General features: G+C 42.7%; 2 protein-coding genes across 2 annotated transcripts in view; one reads left to right on the forward strand and one right to left on the reverse strand.

The window, feature by feature from the left end:
- Nucleotides 1-11,117, forward strand: part of rab10 (RAB10, member RAS oncogene family) — a 58,278-nt gene extending 47,161 nt beyond the window's left edge. The window contains exons 5-6 of the mRNA XM_083638755.1: nucleotides 8,895-8,996; nucleotides 9,953-11,117. Of these exons, the coding sequence (XP_083494881.1) occupies nucleotides 8,895-8,996; nucleotides 9,953-10,039 (189 nt within the window). The 3' untranslated portion in view covers nucleotides 10,040-11,117. The remainder of the gene's footprint in view (nucleotides 1-8,894; nucleotides 8,997-9,952) is intronic.
- Nucleotides 11,118-15,725: 4,608 nt separating this feature from the next.
- LOC310778027 (uncharacterized protein) overlaps nucleotides 15,726-22,402 on the reverse strand; it is a gene marked incomplete at both ends in the record, with an annotated part of 71,996 nt that continues 65,319 nt past the window's right edge. The window contains 2 exons of the mRNA XM_083638342.1: nucleotides 15,726-15,736; nucleotides 18,019-18,156. Coding sequence (XP_083494468.1) covers nucleotides 15,726-15,736; nucleotides 18,019-18,156 — 149 coding nt within the window. The remainder of the gene's footprint in view (nucleotides 15,737-18,018; nucleotides 18,157-22,402) is intronic.

Genomic DNA, 22,402 nt, shown 5'->3' on the forward strand with positions numbered 1-22,402 from the left:
GTTGACATCCCTACCGACAACCGACACTCATTAGCCGACAACTGTCGGTTAACCGAGAAGATTAAAATGCGCTATTTTACTGTCTGTGCTCCATTAAACCATTACCACAACAAATGCTTGATTTTTTTTTCATTAGAAAGCGTTTACTTTTACATCTACAAGCAGAAAAAAACACATTAACAAAACGAGAAGACAAGTTGAACCTTCCAGCCATCTAAACAAAAACATTCCTCCGATAAGCTATACTGCTTAATATGCACACATTGCATATTAAGGACACGTCAATTGACACGCAGCCGCCCCGTGAAGTAGTGTTTGAGCGGAGGACAGCCCAGGCTGCAGGCGAGGGCGCACTGACAAAGTGCACATCACTACAGTATCTTTTCTTTTAGCAATAGTCTCACTAATCCCACAGTGGTTTACCTGCTTTTGAGATCTGCAAAAAATAGTTTGCTTCTGTCTCACCCGTTCTCTCTCTCTCTTCACACACGCGACGCGACGAGGGCTGTGCTCTGTGTGTCTGGCAGGGCAACATTATAAAAACGAGTCCGCACTCCGCACGCAGTCTCTTGTGAAACAATTTATCCAAACTGCCATGTGTTGGACAGTAACGTTAACGTTAATTGATACTTTTCAATCGTCAATTCGACCGCTTCATGTCATTTTTGTAACACGGTAAAAACTACTGTTTCATCATTGAGTGCGCGCGTATGCATGCGTGTGCATGATGAACATGCACTGCAGAGAGGGAGGGAGAGAGTTACAGTAGACCGAATGAGACAGTGAAGAAAAGGAGGCTAATGACAGCACACACGGAGTTAACAAAACTATAGAACATGTATGAGCTGATTGTTTCGCTGGGTGTGTTAATCCTTCTGAAATGGTCACAGAGCACATCTGAGCTGTGTGCTCAGACCACTGGCTCAGACAGGAGCAGCAGAGGGGCGTGGCAGTCAGTGCGCTCACTTCACTGTGACTGCAGCAGGTGTTCAGCTGTGTGTGTGCTTCGCTGCGGAATGCGTTTGATCAGACATCGGGTAGATAAAATCGACATGAACCATGTGTTTATTTCCAAATCTAGCTTGATTAATACTAGGGGTCGACCGATATGGCTTTTTCATGGCCGATACCGATACCGATTATCGCGAGTCAAGCAGACCGATAACCGATATTTTGGAACCGATATATATTTGCAGTAAAATAGAAAATCTTGGTGTCAAAATTTTGAATAACACGACCGATTGTTAAAATGCATTTTCTTCAGTTTATCCAACTGCAATATTAATTGAAAATAGTCACACTATTATTAACATTAAGCAAAGTGGTGTGTGTGTGTGTGTGTGTGTGTGCTCAATCTAGTGGAGACTTGGGCATATTATCAAGATAAAGCTGTGGACTTATACTTTTAACAAACTAACACCGACTCACTACAGTAACAAGATAATAGAGGGTTTCCCTCCGCTTACACCTGACACTAACCTCACCCCCAGGCTCTCAAAGGAGAATACTGAAACAAACATGTTCATCCGTGCATCCTCCAAACAAACAGAGTCTGCTGACGAAATGTCTCATCCTCGTTTATTCGGTTCCTTGTTTCATTCGAAACAGAGTCCGCTCCGCTGACGAAATGTCTCATCCTCGTTTATTCGGTTCCTTGTTTCATTCCAAACAAACAGAGTCCGCTCCGCTGACGAAATGTCTCATCCTCGTTTATTCGGTTCCTTGTTTCATTCCAAACAAACAGAGTCCGCTCCGCTGACGAAATGTCTCGTCCTAGTTTATTCGGTTCCTTGTTCCAGGCAGAGAACAGAAAGAAAGCCGCTCTGCAGCTTGCCCAGACATGCCTGCAGCCTGCCAATGCGACGCTACACCGTGGACACGCTACTATGGTTTATGGAATTAAAAACTAGTGCCCCAATGTTTTGTGAGGTTACTGTAGGCTAGGCTATTGCCCTTTTCAACAGCGGTGGTGATAAGTTTGAGTTGCATTTGCACAGCACTGCTTCATCTCTCTCACTGATCGACAGACCTCTCCACACTCCACACTTTGCGAGGCAGCGCTTCATACGAATCGCTCATAAGATCGTGGTGTTTTTGCAATGTCAGCGTAGGTAATTATTATGTATATTAACTTTATTACAACTTTGGTATAGCAATCTGCTGCTTTACCTTAACACAGTGTGACTGTCACAGTCAGCAGCCAACTAGTCAAGTCTGCTGCACTCGCTTTTACAGGCAGCCTCGCTCTGTCTCCCTGTCCAGTGCACAGGCTGCGCTGAGCACTGAGGTGACGTGTCAAGATTTCATCTCTGAGCCCTCTGATAGGCTATCGCTTGATGTGTAACCAATCAGATAGCGCTGTGGGCGGGACATTGCTCCAGATCACACACAGAGGGAATTACTGTAGGAGAGGATTCTTCCAGGTGCAGCAGCCGCAAATTAGCGCATTTTTTTAATAAATTATGATATCGGCAAACAGCCAATGAAAATGCCGATACAGATAATCGGCAAAATGATGAATATCGGCCATAATAATCGGCCAAACCGATAATCGGTCGACCCCTAATTAATACTTGCCCCATCGTTTAATATACTTATGTTACATTGCTGACCACGAAGGAGGGGGGGAATCGCCACATTGGCAACACTGTTATATGCAAATTAACATGGAAATTGACCGTTTAACCGACATGCTTAACCGACCAAAGACGTTCTCGGCGGTTAACCGGTTAACGGTTAACCGTCGACATCCCGCGATACTTTCCTGCCGGCTGGCCAACTACAGGTACACGCCACGCTTTGCGGTGGTGGTTTTAGCGTAACCTATGTGGGGTTTGGCGTAACCTATGTGGGATTCGAAATAACGAAGGTTATGCCAAACCCCACATAGGTTACGCTAAAACCACCACCGCAAAGCGTCCTACCTGTAGTTGGCCAGTCGGCAGGAAAGTATCGCGGGACTTCACGAGACTTGGTGACCGAGATCACGTTTGAGGTAATTTGATCCCTGTGAAAGTCCAGGAAATGGCCTGGGGCGAAATATCACTCTGGTGGATGTTGAGGGATCACATTATTACAATATGTGGCGAAAACGGGAATAAAAATAGCTATTTAGATGCAGGAAAGACAGGCTCACACTTGGCCCCAAATCAGCTCCATTTTACAACTGACTTGGACGCTATTGATCTCAAAACAACGCTAGGACGGCCAGAAACGCCGCGGACATCGCTGGGTGAGTGGCCAAATCATAATTATTGCCAGGAGATGGGTCCAGGTTAAAAAAAACAGAAATCCTCCTTTAACGCAATATCTCATGCCTTGACGGAATTTAATCAAATTTGCCTCAGACATTGCCTTGGACTCAAGGATGATCGGATTACATTTTGGTGGTCAAAGGTCAAGGTCACTGTGACCTCTCGAACGCCATTGTCAAGCTTGTTAAAGGAGAATTTCGGTTTTTTTGAACAAAACAACGCTAGGACGGCCAGAAACGCCGCGGAGATCGCCTGGTGAGTGGCCAAATCATAATTAATGCCAGGAGATGGGTCCAGGTAAAAAAAAAACGAAATTCTCCTTTAACGCGATATCTCAGGAATGCCTTGATGGAATTTCTTCAAATTTGCTTCAAACATTAACTCATTCACCGCCAATGACGTCTTTGACGTGTTATCAGAAATAGCCCTCCCCGCCAATGACGTGTTTGACGTGTTTTTGTTTTTATTACTGCAGGGTGTAGTTTAAACACTTCCCCAGCCTGTCACATGGTATCAGGTCCCTATCATCTAAGACAACACGTGAACAAACACATACCGCAGCTGTTGTTTTGAAATTGAGCAGGAGGAAAAGCAGAAAACTGGTAACGCTTCCTTGTGCAGACAGGAGAAACGCCATTGAAACGCGCCTAGGCGCGCTGCACGAGCTGGAGTCGCCTTCCTCTGTGCCAGCCGGGAGAAAGTAATCAAGAGATGTGTTTGATCATCGGAGGAATGAGGAAATGATCGATCAGTTTGCGAGGGCGGTGAGGACGTGTTGAATAGCCGAGGGGAAAACGGGAACGATCAGATAGCAGGGGATATGACAGGGAGACATGGACGAGGAAGGGTGCAAAATAAACACACAACAGCAAGGCACAAGGCAGAAGCGGGAGTCAGAGCAGCCCGCTGTCCTTTCTCAAGAGCTATTCAGTTGGTTCATGTAATCGCTGGGCTGCGTGCCCTCCAGTGTTGCTCCTGGCCAATCCCAGCGCCACAGGGCGTGGTTATTGCTTATCATATGTGGGGTTAGAAATCTAAAAGGGGGATCGTGTGTGTGTGTGTGTGTGTGTGTGTGTGTGTGTGTGTGTGTCTGTCTGTCTGTCTGTCTGTCTGTCTGTCTGTCTGTCGGTGTGTCTGTCTGTCTGTCTGTCTGTCTGTCTGTCTGTCTGTCTGTCTGTCTGTCTGCACACTCACTCACACCGAGTAAACTGTATTGTTGAATGTAAAAAAAAAAGCACTTCATGTGTATATATATATATATATATATTTTTTTTTGTCATTTGTGTCCTAACGAATAATATTTACATGTCTGATGTCAATACAGTTCAAAATAAAAGAATTGAGAGCGAGTTCTGCATGAGATTGTGTGCATAAATACATAAATGCCATTTTCTGCAATTTCTTTTCTCAGAGAGACATTTTGGGGGAAAACAGGGTGTATATAAATGGCTATAAGTAGAGTACAGAACATGCTAAAAGCTCACTTTTTTTTCCCTGGTGAACCCAGAGACGTACATCTTCATTTTGAGGTATTGCAAATCACTCTGGTGCTAATAGATAATTTACTGTGGGTCTTGAAAGATGACCAACAATTATGAAAATCTTTGGCCTGTGCTAAATATTGGCAGTCCTAAACTGGCGGTGAATGAGTTAACTTGGACTCAAGGATGAACTGATTAGATTTTGATGGTCAAAGGTCAAGGTCACTGTGACCTTTCAAATGCCATTTTCAAGCTTGTTAACTCATTGAGTGCCAAGGACGTCGATCGACGTCAGAGTAAATAGTGACGTAGAGTGCCAAGGACGTCGATCGACGTCAAATGCGTTTTTTGACGGTGGGACGTGGATCAAAGCCTCAGGCATCTCCTGTACAAATATGGGAGCTATTAAAGGCAGGGATTAAAGTTCTCCGTCGCTACGACGGATTTCCGTCTATTGGAGCCAGATATGAAATGTGAAAAATACCCAATTTTTTTTTTTTTTTTTTTTTTTTAATAAACATATCGATACTTGGTGCCAGTGTATCGATAACGTATCGCAAGTGGAAATATCGCGATACCGTGAGTATCGATATTTTGTCCCACCCCTAGTCAGCATGAGTGTGTTGTGGCCGCATGCATGTATTGTGGTGTTCGTGTGACAATAAAAGACGGGCTTGTCCGTTACGAGAGTTTTTTTATTTGGGACATATGTTTGACAATGTTGTTGTAGTTCCTGTGGCTACTGTTAATTATAATTGTTATACTGATCCCTTAACCTACTTGTTTGACTCGATAAAAAACATCTATATATTAATTGTGATTTATTATAGCCAGTAATTTTCATATGTCTCTGTTGGCATACCTACGTGGAACCTTATAACATCAGCCCAGAACACAATTCATGCATCATTAGTAGGGGTGTCACAATATATCGTCCCACGAAATTTCGCGATAGTAAAACGTCACGATATGTATCGTTGAGATGAAATCTCATATCGCAAAAAAAAAAACATAAAAAAAAAAAAAAAAAAAAAAAAAAAAAAAAATAGACTAAGAAACGTCTTTGTTTGTTGAAGTTCAATGTGTGGAAAGTAGTTCAGTTGAACAAGTCTCTGAAGAGACACATGAGAAGTTATACAGGAGAGAAACCATTCAATTGAGTTTCTGGCAAAACTGTTTACTTGACAGGAAAAACTGAAGATGCATAAAAAATAGATTAAGAAAAGTCTTGTTGTTTGAGTTTGAAGAAAAACTGAAGATGCATAATGAGAATTTATACTGCTGAGAAACCTTTTAGTTCAAAGTAAATCTAAGTGACGGTGTAACTCATTCTATTTCAAGATAAGCCTTATCTCCAATCTCATGTTTTTTCTAGTTGTTATTGTAATAACAATTTCCCACAACAGCATGTTTTGTATTTGTGCATTTCAAATAAAATACTACTTTTCCCGTCATATATTGTCATTATTCAAGTTTAAAAAAATATTGTTAAAATCGTATCGTATCGTATCGTTATCGTGAACCCAGTATCGTGATACGTATCGTATCGTGAACTGAGTGTATCGTGACACCCCTAATCATTAGGCCTACTGGATGTTTGGTAACTTGAGAGTGAAATGAGTGTGATGTACACACTGTCTGCCCTTTTTTACATGAAAACCCATGTGAAGCGACGGCACGGTGGGGAAAAAGCGGACACTCTAGAAAGCCCGAAATAGCTAAAATAGGCCTCGAAAAAATTTCAGTCAAAATATTTTATTTTGCTTTAACCCCTGTATTAAAGGTGTATAACCTATTTTACGGACTCATTAGGTGGCGACAGTGCTCTCCAGATTAGAGAAAGGTCCGGAAAACAGCAGGAAATAGCCGTGATCAAAGAGAAACCGATGCATGCTGCAGCCAGAGCCATATAGATTGCTCTGTCTGCAGCTGACGTTGGCTGCGAACAGCAGTCAATCCGTGCCCACAACTGAGCCCCTCTGCCTCTGTCTGTCTGTCTGTATAGTTTCTCCACATGATTAGCCGCCAGAAAAGCAGCACCCGACGCCAAACCATTCTCAGCAGTCCGGTTTGGCTCTTCCGTGTCGCGCTGGGAGCCAGCGCACAAAAACGGAGCACTCCGAAAATAGAGTGGGTGCGTGTTAGGCTGTGTGTTAGTGTGGGGAGGAGTTTGCAGCTGAGGGGGGGAGAGGGGGTGGGGCACGCAGGGCATCACACAACTACACCACGTCACTACATCAGAAAATATTATCTTCAGAGTCAGTGAATGTGCTTGAAATGCTTCATTTCACAAAAGGCGGAATAACTCGGCTTCTAATTTGAAACGCCTGTATTTGCTCAAAACGACCTATCTTCTCCGGCTCATAACTAAAGAACGGAAAATGGTATCAATAAACTTTTTTTTGCTGATGATACAATAGAGCCAGCTCGTTCTTTCTGCGTGTTCGGTGTTTACATAGTAATATCACACAATATTCTGTGGGCCTCGAGAAATCACTGAAAACGCTCTGAAACTCTGGCACTGGGAGCGTCCGTTCTCCAAAAGTGGCTGGCACTCAATGAGTTAACGCGATATCTCGGGAATGCCTTGACAGTTTCATCAAAGTTGCCTCAAACATTAACTTGGACTCAAGGATGAACTGATTAGATTTTGATGGTTAAAGGTCAAAGTTCAAGGTCACTGTGACCTCACACACCCAATTTCCAAGGTCTTTAACGCAACATCTCAGGAGCGCCTTGACGGAATTTCTTCCAATTTGCCTCAAATGGCGATTTGGACTCAAGAATTAACTAATAGCGGAGGCATAAATCCGCTGTGCGGTCGTTCTAGTTTTTTACTCTAATAGTTTCCACCCGGTTTGAACAACAAAAGCTGGGAGATGATCCTCAGTCTGTAGTTGACTGTAGGGCTGCACGATCGATCCGATTCCGATTCCTTGGGTCACGATCCGATTCCAGAATCGATTCTCGATTCCAACGATTCTCGATTCCAGAATCTAGAATCGATTCTCAATTATGTAGTTTTATATTGCAATAACACACAAAGGTAAATCTAAGACAAAAAATGACAAATGTATTAATGCTGAACTTCAAATTCAACTTCTGAAGTATTACAGTGAGGGCCTAAATTCATTTTGCAATATGAGTGTGTTAATTTAAGCATACGTATCAGTAAGTGGCACGGGATTCTCAAAGCCTGTGTTCAGGGTCATACGAACAAAAATGCACTCTTGAAGCTAAAAAAAAAATCCAAAACCAACAAGTTAATTATTTACATTTTTACTTCAATGTAGAACAGTCATTTCTTACACATGAGATTACTTTTAGCCTTTTAGTCATAATGATTATTGAAAGATATTCCATATTCCAGACTGAAATGTTATAACAGAAGTGGAGTATTGGCCAGAATGACATGAACATTTGGACACTTATTCAGCCGGTATCTTGCATGTTGCGTTCAGCTGCACTGTAAATTTATTATTATTAATTTTTTTTTGCGATAACACGTGACTTTTGCGATTGTTCATCGTGCATTTTCATATCGCGATGACGATGAAAATACGATTAATCGTGCAGCCCTAGTTGTTCTGAGATGATCCTCAGTCAAAGTCTGTAGTTGACTGAGTCTCTGGCTCATGGCATGGTATTAGCAAACTGTGAGCAGTCAGTCTGCAGATTTAGCCACATCACATACAGATCTGCTTACTCACCGCACACACACACACTCACGCACATACACGCACACAGACACACACACACACACACACACACACACACACACAGACACACACACACACACACACACACACATGCATGTGTGTCTGTGAGGCTGAGGACACCTGATCTCTTGCTTTGCGCAGGAGATCACCTGCTTTATTTTTGGAGTGGACCTCTTTCATCATATCCTCGTTCATCTCTCCCCCCTCTCTCTCCTCCCTCTCCCCCTCCCTCTCTTTCTCTCTCCCTCTCTCTCTCTCCCTCCCTCTCTCCCCCTCCCTCTCTCCCCCTCCCTCTCTCTCCTCCCTCTCCCCCTCCCTCTCTTTCTCTCTCCCTCCCTCTCTCTCCTCCCTCTCCCCCTCCCTCTCTTTCTCTCTCCCTCCCTCTCTCTCCCTCCCTCTCTCTCCCCCTCCCTCTCTTCCTCCCTCTCTCTCCTCCACAGATTGCGAGGGAGCATGGCATTAGGTTTTTTGAGACGAGTGCTAAGGCCAACATCAACATCGAGAAAGCTTTCCTCACGTTAGCAGAAGACATCCTCAGAAAGGTGCGTGTGCTTTGGCTGTCTGTGTGATGGGATGGGGTGGGGGGCTGTCTGTGTGGTGGGGTGGGGTGGGGGGCTGTCTGTGTGGTGGGGTGGGGTGGGGTGGGGGGACTTGTTGGTTCAGTTATGCTGTTACTCAGGATTCCCACGCATCCATATAATCCTGAAGTTCACAGATTTGAGGGGGGGGGATCAAGAGACTGAACGCTTTTGAAAATAGACATGGGTCATTGAAAGTGCTTGAATTTATATATTTTGTGCAAAAATTACATATAGAAGTTCTTTTGATTTTTTTTTACTACTATACTATACGATAGGATACTATGGAGGCACATCTGTAAGGTGTTTGATCCTCATACTAAAGATACTATGGAGTAGGGATGTCAATTTTCGGTTAATTTCACTTTCGATTAACCGACGCTAATAATCGATTAACCTATCGGTTAATTCATAATTTTTTAATATTAAAAAAAAAAAAAAAAAAAAAAAAAAATTGTCTATTTACTCAATGAGCTCATGCCCAAACAAGGCGTGTCTATTTAGATGCTGAAATGTTAATGCTTTTTGTGTTAGAATTTCTAACACAAAAAGCATTAACAAGCATTAACAAAAAGCATCAACATTTCAACACAAATTATTTTTGTGTTAGAATTTCTAACACAAAAAGCATTAACATTTCAGCATCTAAATAGACACGCCTTGTTTGGGCATGAGCTCATTGAGTAAATAGACCAATTTTTTTTTTTTTTTTTTTTTTATATTAACTGATAGACCGACAGCAATAACCGAACAACGACGTTAGCGACGGTTAATCGATTAACGGTTAACCGTTGACATCCCTACTATGGAGGCACATCTGTAAGGTGTTTGCAGAGAATTTGTCATTTGAATGCGTCACATTTTCCATCTCCCATGGTGTGTGTGTGTGTGTGTGTGTGTGTGTGCTTTATCTGCGACAGACACCTGTAAAAGAGCCCAACAGTGAAAACGTCGACATCAGCAGAGAGGGCGGAGTCACAGGCTGGAAGAGCAAGTGCTGCAGTTGAACAACTCACCTCTCTCTCTCTCACACACACACACACACACACATGCTCACACACTAACTCACACACACTCACAGAGACACACACACACACACATTCTCTCTCTCTCTCTCTCTAACTGCTAACTCTAACTCTCTCTCGCCCTCTAACCTATCATGACTTTTCTTGCACACTGACACTCTTGTCTCTGTCTGTCTCTTTATCAAAATAAACAATAAACCACTTCACTCGTTTAATTCCTCCTCCCTCCTCCCCCCATTCTTCCACTCTCCCATCTGATCATTTTTATTTCAGATCAAAAGAGAAATCATGTCACGTTTCTTGTTATTTTGTTTTAAAGGCTGCAAAGAAAGAAAAGTGTGAAAAGACAAGCTCACTTTTTTTTTTAAATACGGTATATAAAATATATATTTCCTTTGCCTGAACTCACCTGGTTGGACACCCCCAAACCTTCCCCCCCCCCCTACCCAAACACTCACCTTCAGTCAAGAGAAAAACGAAAATAAAAACCGATAAAATACAACAAAAAAGAGACAAATTGTAGGATTAACATTTTGTACACTTAGTGGGGTTTCTGTTGTCTAACCGTATTTGGTCATTTACGATTTGTTACCAAGTGACGGAGGCGTGGCTAGCTCCTTTTGTATGTGGGGTTTATTTTGTCCTGTGCCTTATAAGGAAGACAGGGGCGGGGCTGTGTGGTGGGCGGAGCCACATCCACCCAATGAAATTACAACTTAATATTCTGTTAGTTCTGGTTCTGGTTCTCCGAAACCCGAAGCGGAAGCGTTTGAATTTCTCCTCCAGCCAAGAGAACGGCATTATTATGTGTCCTGTTTATTGATGTTTTATTTTTCCTGTATGATTTTATTTTACTTTTCGTTTTGTTTGGGTATCATTTTTTTTATGTTATTTTCTTTCCTGCATGCAGATTTCTTTGGGTTGGAAGCGTTTCTGTAGCGTTATTGTAACGTTGTGTAACGTTTGCCACTGGGTAACTGTGGGCGGGAGGTTCAGAAGTTCTCTTTGGAAATTCAAACAATTTTGCAGATCCATTAAAAAATAAGCTTGTTTAAGTTAACTTGTTTGTCTTCAATGCTGTGCTCTGTGTGTACTTTCATGTCTCCACTCCTGCCAGATGATAGATGTCCTCCTCTACTCCAGTGCTTCTCAAAGTGGGCTCTGGTCCCAGGGCTCCTTGAGGGGGTCCGGGCAAAAAAGGGTACTTGTATTGTCACTACAGTAATTCCATGACAAGTAACACAATGACAGAATTTATGACTATTTTGGTCATGGGTTTCATACGCTTTCTTTAATAAAACATTGAAAAGCAGAAATCTTACCAGACGGGGAACCTGGGACAAAATCATATTTTTTAACTTAGACTAGTTGACTAGTCTAAGTAAGATACACTCATAATCGTCAATATTCACACCATCTTGCGATGTTTCTGAACGTCGCACATCAGAAAACATCAACAACTCACCTCAGAGCCGTGTATTCAGGCTCAATATAGTCTAACTTTATGAAGCCTTTGTGTTCAACAAAGTTGATCGGAAGCATCTTGTGCAGTCATTCATTGCCATATGAGCTGCGTTATCTTGTGTGGACTTACGTGTTAGCTTGTCGGGCTAAAACACGTTAGCAATGCTATATAGCATCAGGTCCTGCTGTCCTGGCATCCATATGTCTCTGCTGAATGTCGGTCGAGTGGTTAACGTTATATGCCAGTTTGATCTGACAGCCTACGTACAACCAGATTTTAATTTACTGGATCTAAATACTGCCAAACTGAGCTAGTTTTAAGAGATGTCATCTCCCTTCCACTCCTTTGCACTACGTTACAGCCAATGCTGCTCCACTCCCACTAACACATGCTGCCTGGTTTGTTTACATCCACGCATTAGAGGAGGGGGGCTACAGTAGTGGCTGGTAAAGATGCAACAGCTCCCGCCCGCGTTTATTAATTTTATTTATTTATTGTTTAATTATTCGTTTAACCGACGAGTATTTCTTGTGCCGACTAGTGAGGGAGTGGGTGTTTAAACATTAACTGACTAGTCGTCTGCATCCCTATTAAGTTTGAGAACCACGTGCTCGAGTCTACCACATACTGTACTGTGATATACATTACTGTAGGTCTGTAGTCTACCACATATGCTTTGTGACTAGGGCTGGGTATTGGCAAGGATCTCACGATACGATACGTATCACGATATATTGCGATGCGATACATATTGCAATATATTGCGATATTCTACAGAATTTACTCAAAATTAAATAATAGAGCTAAAGATACAACACACTGTCTACCACCCAGGTAGTGTAATAATATGTACATCACTTTATACTGATAAGTTAGTGGACAATTTTAGTCAAAACTACTGAGTGTTGAGTTTTACTGAACGCATCGATATGGGAAATATCGATACAGTATCGATTAGGGGTGGGAATCACCAGATGCAGAGGCCTGGCATGGCATGGCCTGCAAAAAAAAATATATATATATATATATATATCGAGATACTTGGCGTCCAAGTATCGATACAGTATCGGGAAATAAAATATTGCGATATGTTGCCCATCCCTATTTGTGACCTCAGAGGATATTTGAATCTGTAATAAAGATGCTGTCCTCCATGTTGATGCTGCTACCTTGATGCTCACAGACTTCCTCCATGTTGATGCTCACAGACACACACACACACACACACACACACACACACATGAGCATCCTGCACACACACACACACACACACACACACACACACACACACATTAGCATCCTGCTCACACACACACACACACACACACACACATGAGCATCCTGCACACACACACACACACACACACACGAGCATCCTGCACACACAGACACACACACACACACACACACACACACACGAGCATCCTGCTCACACACACACACATGAGCATCCTGCTCACACACACACACACACATGAGCATCCTGCACACACACACACACACACACACACACACACGAGCATCCTGCACACACACACACACACACACACACACACACACACTCTCATGAGCATCCTGCACACACACACACACACACACACACACACACATGAGCATCCTGCACACACACACACACACATGAGCATCCTGCTCACACACACACACACATGAGCATCCTGCACACACACACACACACACACACACACACACTCTCATGAGCATCCTGCACACACACACACACACACACACACACACACATGAGCATCCTGCTCAGCTCCCAACAGTTTGGTTGAAGCTTTCCAAGATCTGTCCTCCATCTCTCTTTTCCTGTCCTGCCACTTTTCCTTTGGCACTTCAGGCCGAGCCGAGCTGATTTGAGTTTCCATAACCAGGTTAAGCCCGCTGCTCTAGATGGACCTTCGGACCAAAGCTGCCCGGACCCGCCTCCAAGCAGGCTGCCGTGAGCCCCCCCCCCCCCCCCACCCTTCTGCCTTCTCCCCCTCAAGTGTGTTGTAAGACTCAACTCATGTCTGTGCTGAAGAGCAGAGAAAGACGTGTTTAAAAACCTTTGTGTTCAGCTCTCAGTACGTATACAGCTTTTTTTCAGATTCCCCCTCCTACTTTCTCCCCAATTGTACTTGGCCAATTTCCCCCTGCTGCCCCGTTTGCTGCTCCACCCTCTGCTGATCTGGGGAGAGCCGTAGACTAGCACCATGCTTCCTCCGACACATGCACAGTTGCTAGCCGCTTCTTTTCACCTGACAGCAGGGAGCTTCACCGGCAGGACGTAGCACGTGGGAGGATCACGCTATTCCCACCAGTTCCCTTCCGCCCTGAACAGGCTCCCTGACCGACCAGAGGAGGCGCTAGTGCAGCGACCAGGACACGTACCCCTAATCCAGCTTCCCACCCGCAGACACAGCCAATTGTGCCTGTTTGGATGCCCGACCAAGCCGGAGGTAACACGGGGGTGCGAACCTGCGACCATCGTGTTGGTAGGCAGGGAATCTATTTCTACACTACTCTGATTCCCAGTACTTCTGAAGCTTCTAACTCACACGTGGGCAAAATACGGGCCGCATGTGGCCCTTGGGCCCCATCTGTGCACCTGAATACAACATGTAAGATACCCGCTGAATAAGTGTCCAAATGTTCATGTCATTCTGGCCAATACTCTACTTCTGTTATAACATTTCAGTCTGGAATATGGTATATCTTTCAATAATCTTTATGACTAAAAGGTTACATTGAAGTAGAAATTTAAATAATTATCTCATTGGTTTTGGATTTATTTAGCTTCAAGAGTGCATTTTTGTTTGTGTGACCCTCAACACAGGCTTTGATCATCCCGGGACACTTACTGATCCTTATGCTTAAATGAACCCTCTCATATTCTGGTTTATTTCAAGAAAAACATTTCGGCTAGTGGAAATTCTAATTGGCTGGTAACTTTAAAATCTAGCAGCCATATTGGCAGGTGGTCAAAAAAGTTAATTTCAAGCCCTGAGAGCAGGTGGTGACATAGGAGAGAGGGAGAAAAGGATCAAATATTGGTGATTAAGACTGAATAATGACAACTGTTAATTTAAAATGAGTTATTCCTCTAAACCTGGCTTCAAATGCCCCAAATTTAATGTGCTGGCGCCGTTCGGCCCTCAGCAAAACCTGGGAGCGAGGACATTTTTTGTGGCCCTCTCTATCATGACAATGGTAGGCATGACTTATTTGTTCGGCCCCCCGCAACAATCTGGGTTTCTCATGTGGCCCCCCATGAAAAATTGTTTCCCACCCCTGTTCTAAGTGAATGTCTGTGGTTTGATGTTTAGTTTCTCTGCTTTATTTGACCATTTCCTGATGGTTCAGTTATGTTACTGCTGAGCTTATTAAAACACTTCCTGTTGCTCCTTCATATTAAAAGCACCAACAAACTAACAGAAGGCCTTTTGTGAAGAACTTATAGGAAATTAAATGTTTAGCTGCCGTTTTACAGGCAAGAATATTTAACCACTAGTACCAGCCATGATGCTCAGCCCGCTGCTCTTCGCCAAGCGTGTCATCAGTTAAAGACACACCTTCAAGCGGGCGGCCATGTTGGAATGGAGATGCAAATCCCAGCCGCGCTGCTGAGTCGAGCCAGGCCAGCATGTGTATGGAGCAGGAGTCCAACTAAGACTTGAACTTAAGCATCAGTGTATAGCCAGTGACCCAGTGGTGGAAGACAAAGGGTTAACCGTCAAGAAATACACAAGCCACAAATATATTATTTCCCCCCTCATTTTGATCTGAATAGGTGCACATGGGTAGAGCAAGTTTCACATTTTGAAAAATTATTCTCAATCTGAAGTCTTATTTTTTTCACTAAATGGTAAATGGCCTGCATTTATAGAGAGCTTTTATCAGTCAGTAGGTACACTCACCCATTCACACACCGATGGCGGCAGGCTGCTACGCAGGGTGCTGGCACACCACCAGGAGCAAGGACACTTCGACATGCAGACTGGAGGTGCCGGGAATCGAACCACCGACCTCTTTTATCCAAAGCGATCAGTGGACGACCCGCTCTACCTCCTGATGTACAACCGCCCCAAGACACTAGACAGCAGAGACAATCCTGATCATGTTTGTATCAACTTAAAGGTGGAGGAAGTGGACTTCTACACATTAAGGCAGGTATCCTGATCATAGGTGGGTGACGTCTGTCCTTCATTGGATCCCTGTGACAGAGGGGACAAAGACATGAATTCATGTCCTTTTAGCCTGAGGACACTACAGGGGACATGCTTTTGGATTTGATAGCAGATACAAATGCCTTCTATATACTGTTACACTACTATGGATGTAACGATACTCCACTCACCATTCAATACGATTCATGATACTGAGTTCACGATATGATTTTGCTCGATTTGCTCGAAAACTATTTGTTTTGCTCTCATTTTTTTTTGTTATCAATTTTTTATTCATGATTTTGTTACATAAAACAGTACAATGTCAAGTACATTTTGAGATGACCCTGGAGGGATCAGGGAGAATAGGAATAAAGACAAAAGTACAAAAATACAAAAACAATCCAAAAACAACCCCCCCCCCCTCCCTTTCCCACCCCTGTGGCGATCCGGACCCACCCCGCCCACCCCACGTTGGTTTTAGAAGAAACTGAGAACACTGTGTTACCATTCAACAAAAAAAAGTAAAGAAAATTAGTATTTAAACAAAAATGATCAGGTCAACAGCTGTTTGACATTAGTTGCTGTAGAGGTCCATGTTAGTAAGGTTTTTTCACAAGCTCCGTGCATTCGAGCTATTGATAGTTCCATATGCACCATGTTCAGGAAAGACATAAGCCATGATTTATGGTTGAGAATGTGTGGAGGACTCCATCTTAGAGCGAGCATTTATTTTCTTGGCAGCTGTTAGACCTGTAAATAATACCTGAGATTTATAAAACGGTAAAGCAAAAGGTGATGTGTCATTCAAAATTAATAGTTTAGGACAGCAGGGGGACAGGCACGTCCAACAGATCCCATAATGTGGAGCAAATTTTTTGCCAGAATATTTCAACTCCAGGACACTCCCAGAACATAATGGATGAATGATCCGACAAGGTTGAGATTACACATTTGGCAAACAGGTGTGGAGATGATTTTCATGAGGTTGCGTTTTCTTGGTGTCAGATAAAGTCTATGTACGAAATTAAAGTGAATTAGTTTATGGTTTGGATTTTTGGACGTGCTGTCTATATTGTCCCATACGGTGGACCAGTTCACCTCTCCTTCATTGAGACCCAGGTCTCTCTCCCACACTTTTTGGACAGCAAGATGACCAGAGGAGGAAGTCAGTAACAAGTTATACAGTTTGGATACCAAACCAGTAGTGTGTACACCTATATTAAATATAGTATGAAGATTATGTGATCGTAAGGGACTGGTCCACGGGACACCATATGCACGCATGGAAGATCTGAGTTGCAGATATAAAAAGAACGAAAAGCCGGGTAAATCATAAGTTACTCGAAGATCGTTAAATGATCTGAGACCCTCATCACTACAGACATCAGCCAATACATGGATACCCCTACTACTCCACTGAGGAAAAGTAAACGAGACACCTCCAGAAAGTAAAGCAGAGTTATGAAAAATAGGACTATTTTCATGCCATTTTACATGAGAATGGGTGGCTTTCTCTACCTTATGCCAAGTGGATAAAAGAAAAGACATTATGGGGCCCATTGATTTATAGCGTTTAAGAGGTAAATTAGAGTAGATTAGGTCTTGTAAACGGTGTGGAGAAGCTATTTTTTCCTCTATTGTTCGCCATGAGACTGAAATGTTGGGGTCTAACCAGACTGATAATGGGCGTAATAGGCTACATATGACCAATAATACATCTTTAGGTTGGGCACGGCGAGTCCTCCATCCTGTCTGTCACGTTGTAAAGTAGTCAATTTAATTCGTGGGCGTTTCCCTCGCCAGATAAATTTTGTAATGAGAGCGTGAATCTTATCCCAGTAGTTTGTAGGAGGTGAGAGGGGTAGCTATCATATTGGAGAAGAAATTAATTCTAGGTAAAATGTCCATTTTAATAACTGAAATGCGGGCTTGCGGAGAAAATGGGAGAAGAGTTCGTTTTTCTAAATCGGCCTCCACTGTTTTGCTCTCATGAAACAGACATCAGCCTCATAGATGAGTGAGATATCTGGCTTCTATATTGAGATGTTTTCCTCTGCTTGAAGACATATAGGATCACTTAATACAGGAAATATATTCTCCTGTGGGCTGTCAAGTCTCTGTGTAAAGTTATCTGATATGCAAGTACAAGCTGAAAATGGACTGGATGACTGGCTGTCAGTCACATTTCCTCTCACTGGATGTTTTTTTTTAAGAATAAGGCACTTTGGTCTATGGATCAGATCATCATGGCATCACTATTAGACAGCTGCTAATACCTTAGTTGACTTTTTTCTTTACGAAGGAAGTTAAGAATGGAGGTAGCCTACTGTACCCGTCTGCATAGAGGGACACAGAGAGCGGTGCTGTGGCTCCCTCTTGTGGCGAGAGTGGGTCCTGATCCTCGGTTGGTGACAGCCTGACAGGGAACCTCGGGCTCCTTTCTTCACTGGAGGATGTCATGTCACCTCCAGGGAGAGGGGACAGTGCACAGAGCACCACACTGCTTATGGGCAGCTTTATACATTGGTTTTTCGTCTTTATTTTTAGCTCCGCCCTCACCAACTGCCTGGCTGGCTGCCTGCCAGCTGGGACACACTTTATTTATTTTTATTTGTTCAAAAACATTGTGTCAACATGTGCTTGTGACATCATGTGGGGCGAGAGCCTCTCTGTGACCAAGTCTCCTCTGGGAGCGTATCAATGTTCCCAGAGTTCAATGTAGGGAGGAGGTAGAGAGTTGTATCAATGTTCCCAGAGTTCAATGTAGGGAGGAGGTAGAGCGTTGTATCAATGTTCCCAGAGTTCAATGTAGGGAGGAGGTAGAGAGTTGTATCAATGTTCCCAGAGTTCAATGCAGAGCTGCCAAGTCTCACCCTTTCAGAGTGAGAGTCACGCAATTTAACCTCTTCACATGCGCACACGCCATACTTGCTATTTCACACGCTCATAAAGGTTTTTCCCTCTCACTGATATATTTCCATAACTTGCTGCTTGCCGTAGTTGGAGTCTGTCACAGAGTGAGCCCGCCCTATTCTGCCTCTGATTAGCTGACCCAGATATTCTTACCCTAACCTTAACCAATCATCAGTCCCCTGCCTAAATCTAACCAGGACACTAAATCTAACTAACCCAACCACGAGTACCAACCAATCAGAGGCAGAGTAGGGCGGGTCATGGAGTCACTATCCCAGGAAGAGAAGAACAACAAAACAGTTTGGCGAACAGTTTGAAAAGAAAACTCTGTTTTCTGTGTCAGCTGAATAATGCCGTGACATTCTTTCAACTGAAGCGGGTAGGTATAGGTAACCACCTCATTTTGATCATCCAAAATACCTTATTTTTATAGAATAAAATGCGTTATAGTCACTCAGTCGGAGCAGGAGTAGCGTTACACAGGCTGCTGGTGAGCAGCGTGGCAGGTTGCTATGGTGGGTTTAACAAAAAACAACAACCCTGACTAATAGCAGTGTTAGTTAAAATCATCAGGTATTTGCGTGTGTGAGCTAATTGATACTTACTATGAGCTAAGGGGATTTACAGTAACATGTAGCTATCCTTTGAGACTGTGGGTCATTCAGTCCTTAACTGCACACTTCCATTTTTGTCTGTTTGAAACAAATTGAAAGATGTCAGGGAAGAAGAAGCAGAGAGACCTGCTGTCATTCTGGGCAGTGAAGGGTCAACCACCCCCTGCCAAACTTTCCAGGTCAGAGGAAACAGTGGAGGAGGCTGTGGATCTGACTTCTCTTCTTACAATTATTTTCATTTCTACTTGTGCAGGTCAATTATGAACATGCTATATATTAAATAGCAGGAAACTGGTTTTTAAGTTGCACAAATAATTGGGTGGAAAGGAGCTGCCTGATTAATGACAGAATAAGACTGAATAATGACATCTGACAGTCTAATCCTAATGTAGACTTGGACTCTGTGTATTCTATTCATTTTAGCATCTAATCCTAATGTAGACTTGGACTCTGTGTATTCTATTCATTTTAGCAATTGATCATATTTCTTTCATGTTCACTATTCAGAGTAAGACAGAGAGAGAGAGAGAGAGAGAGAGAGAGAGCACGAGGAGGCCGACAGTAGCCTGGGTAAACCCAGCCTCCACATGACCTCTAGGTGGAGGCTGGGTTTACCCAGGCTAGGCTGACAGTGCAGGGAGAGCAGCTGGCATGGGGCTGAAGCAGTGTTTCCCATACATAAAGGAATTTGTGGCGGGGCGCCACAAAAGGATTTTGACCGCCGCAAAAAGATTTTTTTTTTTTTTACAGTGCATCTGAACGCAACATGCAAGCTACCCGCTGAATAAGTGTCAAATAAATGTTCATGTCATTCTGGCAAATACTTCTGTTATAGCATTTCAGTCTGGAATATGGAATATCTTTCAATAATCTATGATTTAGCTGCTAAATTGTCAAATACTTGTACTTGTACAACTACTTGTACTTAACCTAACTAACTATCCGGTGTGCACAACATTGTCAGCCTAAACTCCGGCTGACACCCCAAAAACCTACAATCCGCTACAGAAAAATTTATATTGTTTGTATATTAACTGGCCCCTCGCCTTCTATCATTTCACGAAAGTGGCAAAGCAAGTCGAGTATCCCTGACCTATAGGGAGAAATTTAGTTTGTCATTGTAAACCCACAGCACAGTAATGATGACATGTTCTTCATAGATCTAGCCTTTTAATTTTGCTCTTAAGCTTTCTCAAAGTACACCAAATTCATGCATTTTACTTTCAAATGCCCCCACACCCCCCTAGGGGGTCTGCGGTCCCCCACCACAAATACTCAAAATCCTGTGGGAAACACTGGCTGAAGACTGAATAATTACATGACAACAGTAATCCTAATGTTAATTTAAATTGAGATATCCCTCTAAATCTACCCTAAAAAAGGGCCAAATTCTTTTTTGCCGGCAAGCAACTCTGTTCGATCTGAGGAGGCCAGTTTCGGCTCTGCCCAGATCGGCAGAGGGTGGAGCAGCAACCAGGATAAACAAATTAAATTAGCACTAATGGGGGATAAAAAAAATCGGGGGAAGAGAATGGTATAGGAAGAACAACTAGCCTACTGCTTCACCATATATACTGTAGATACACATCATATACATTGTGCATATACATTAAACTACCTCATATACATCATTTGGTCACACTCATTTTTGTCTCACACTTTAATTTCATCATCATACCTTTATTTAAACGGGGAAAAGACCATTGAGGCCAAGCTCTCTCTTACAAAGACGCCCTGCTTACATATACAAAAGAACAACAGCATCGAAAATATTACAGTAAAAGCAGAAATATTACAATATGTTCCTCTGATGATACACAAACAGCAACAGCAGAGAATATAGTATATCACAAAAAAGATATATGAAAGAACATACATAAAATAAACATGAAAGTGAAGGTTACCATGAAGTTACTACAACTAAGTGATACGATATCCAGAACAATATTCAGGAGATGAAGTTACTACAACTAAGTGATACGATATGCAGAACAATCTTCAGATAAAATACATTTTTCTCACCCTATTAATTAAATTCATGATTATACCAACATTTATATTTTTCATATTCAACTGAAATTGCTCTAGCTTTAAAACAGGCCGCTACAGCAATTTGCTGGGGTACATCACCCAAATATGTGAAATGAATCAGATTAGTAATGTTGCATGTGCAATGTGCATCCTGGATATAGTTTGTTACAATAGAGTTAGCTCAAATGCTAACGTTAAACAGTATGGATGGACAAGGCTAACGCCATTAGCACCATGTTCTGGGTTGTACAGTAAAATAAAAACAGATTTTGGTGGCCTAACCAAACCTAAACAAAAACGTCCGCCTTGTAAAAACAAAAAATGAAAACAAAATGACCCAGGGGCCACATTGAGTGAGGTTGGGGGCCACATTGAGTGAGGTTGGGGGCCACATTGAGTAAGGTTGGGGGCCGCATGTGGCCCAGCCCTGGCCTACATAATCTACTGTAGCCTATGTCTATGTCTGTAGCATTAGTGAGTATGAGAGATCACTCAATCACCGAGGTGGGTGGAAGTTGTTTTGGGTACAGCATGGTGGGTAAGCTCAATTCAACAGTGCCAGAGGTCCACAATGGAAATAAGCCTTTTGGCTTTATTGTGTTTTTAACCTCGATGATTTTTTAATTGTATGTATTCTTGCTGGGCAAAGATGTACGCATATCTTTTTGTAAATTGTCAAATAAATCCAATCCAATCGAATCCAGTACAACAGACAGAGACAGATATCAGCATTACACATGACTGCAGCACAACAGACACTATACACAGATTACCACAAGACAAAAAAAAAAGCACAGACAATAAGACTGACAGAGTTTTGTCTATTTGTTGACATTTGGTGATGTTTAATCAGCTAGGTTTCTTTTGTCTTTTGTGTAAGTGACTAATATGAACCTCTAACCATATTGTGGACTCTGGTGCATCGTGTGTGTGTGTGTGTGTGTGTGTGTGTGTGTGTGTGTGTGTGTGTGTGTGTGAGGCAGTATGCACAGAGGTGGAAAGAGTACTGCCAAATCCTACTCAAGTACAAGTATTATTGCTTTAGTGAAAATTAACTCAAGTAGGCCTACAAGTAAAAGTATTAGTCCAGGAAATGACTCAAGTACAAATAAAAGTAAGAAATTAATCAAGTAAAAGAGTAAAAAAACTAAAC

This window comes from Poromitra crassiceps (genome assembly GCF_964638095.1).
Source record: "Poromitra crassiceps genome assembly, chromosome: 6".
Taxonomy (NCBI): Eukaryota; Metazoa; Chordata; class Actinopteri; order Beryciformes; family Melamphaidae; genus Poromitra; species Poromitra crassiceps.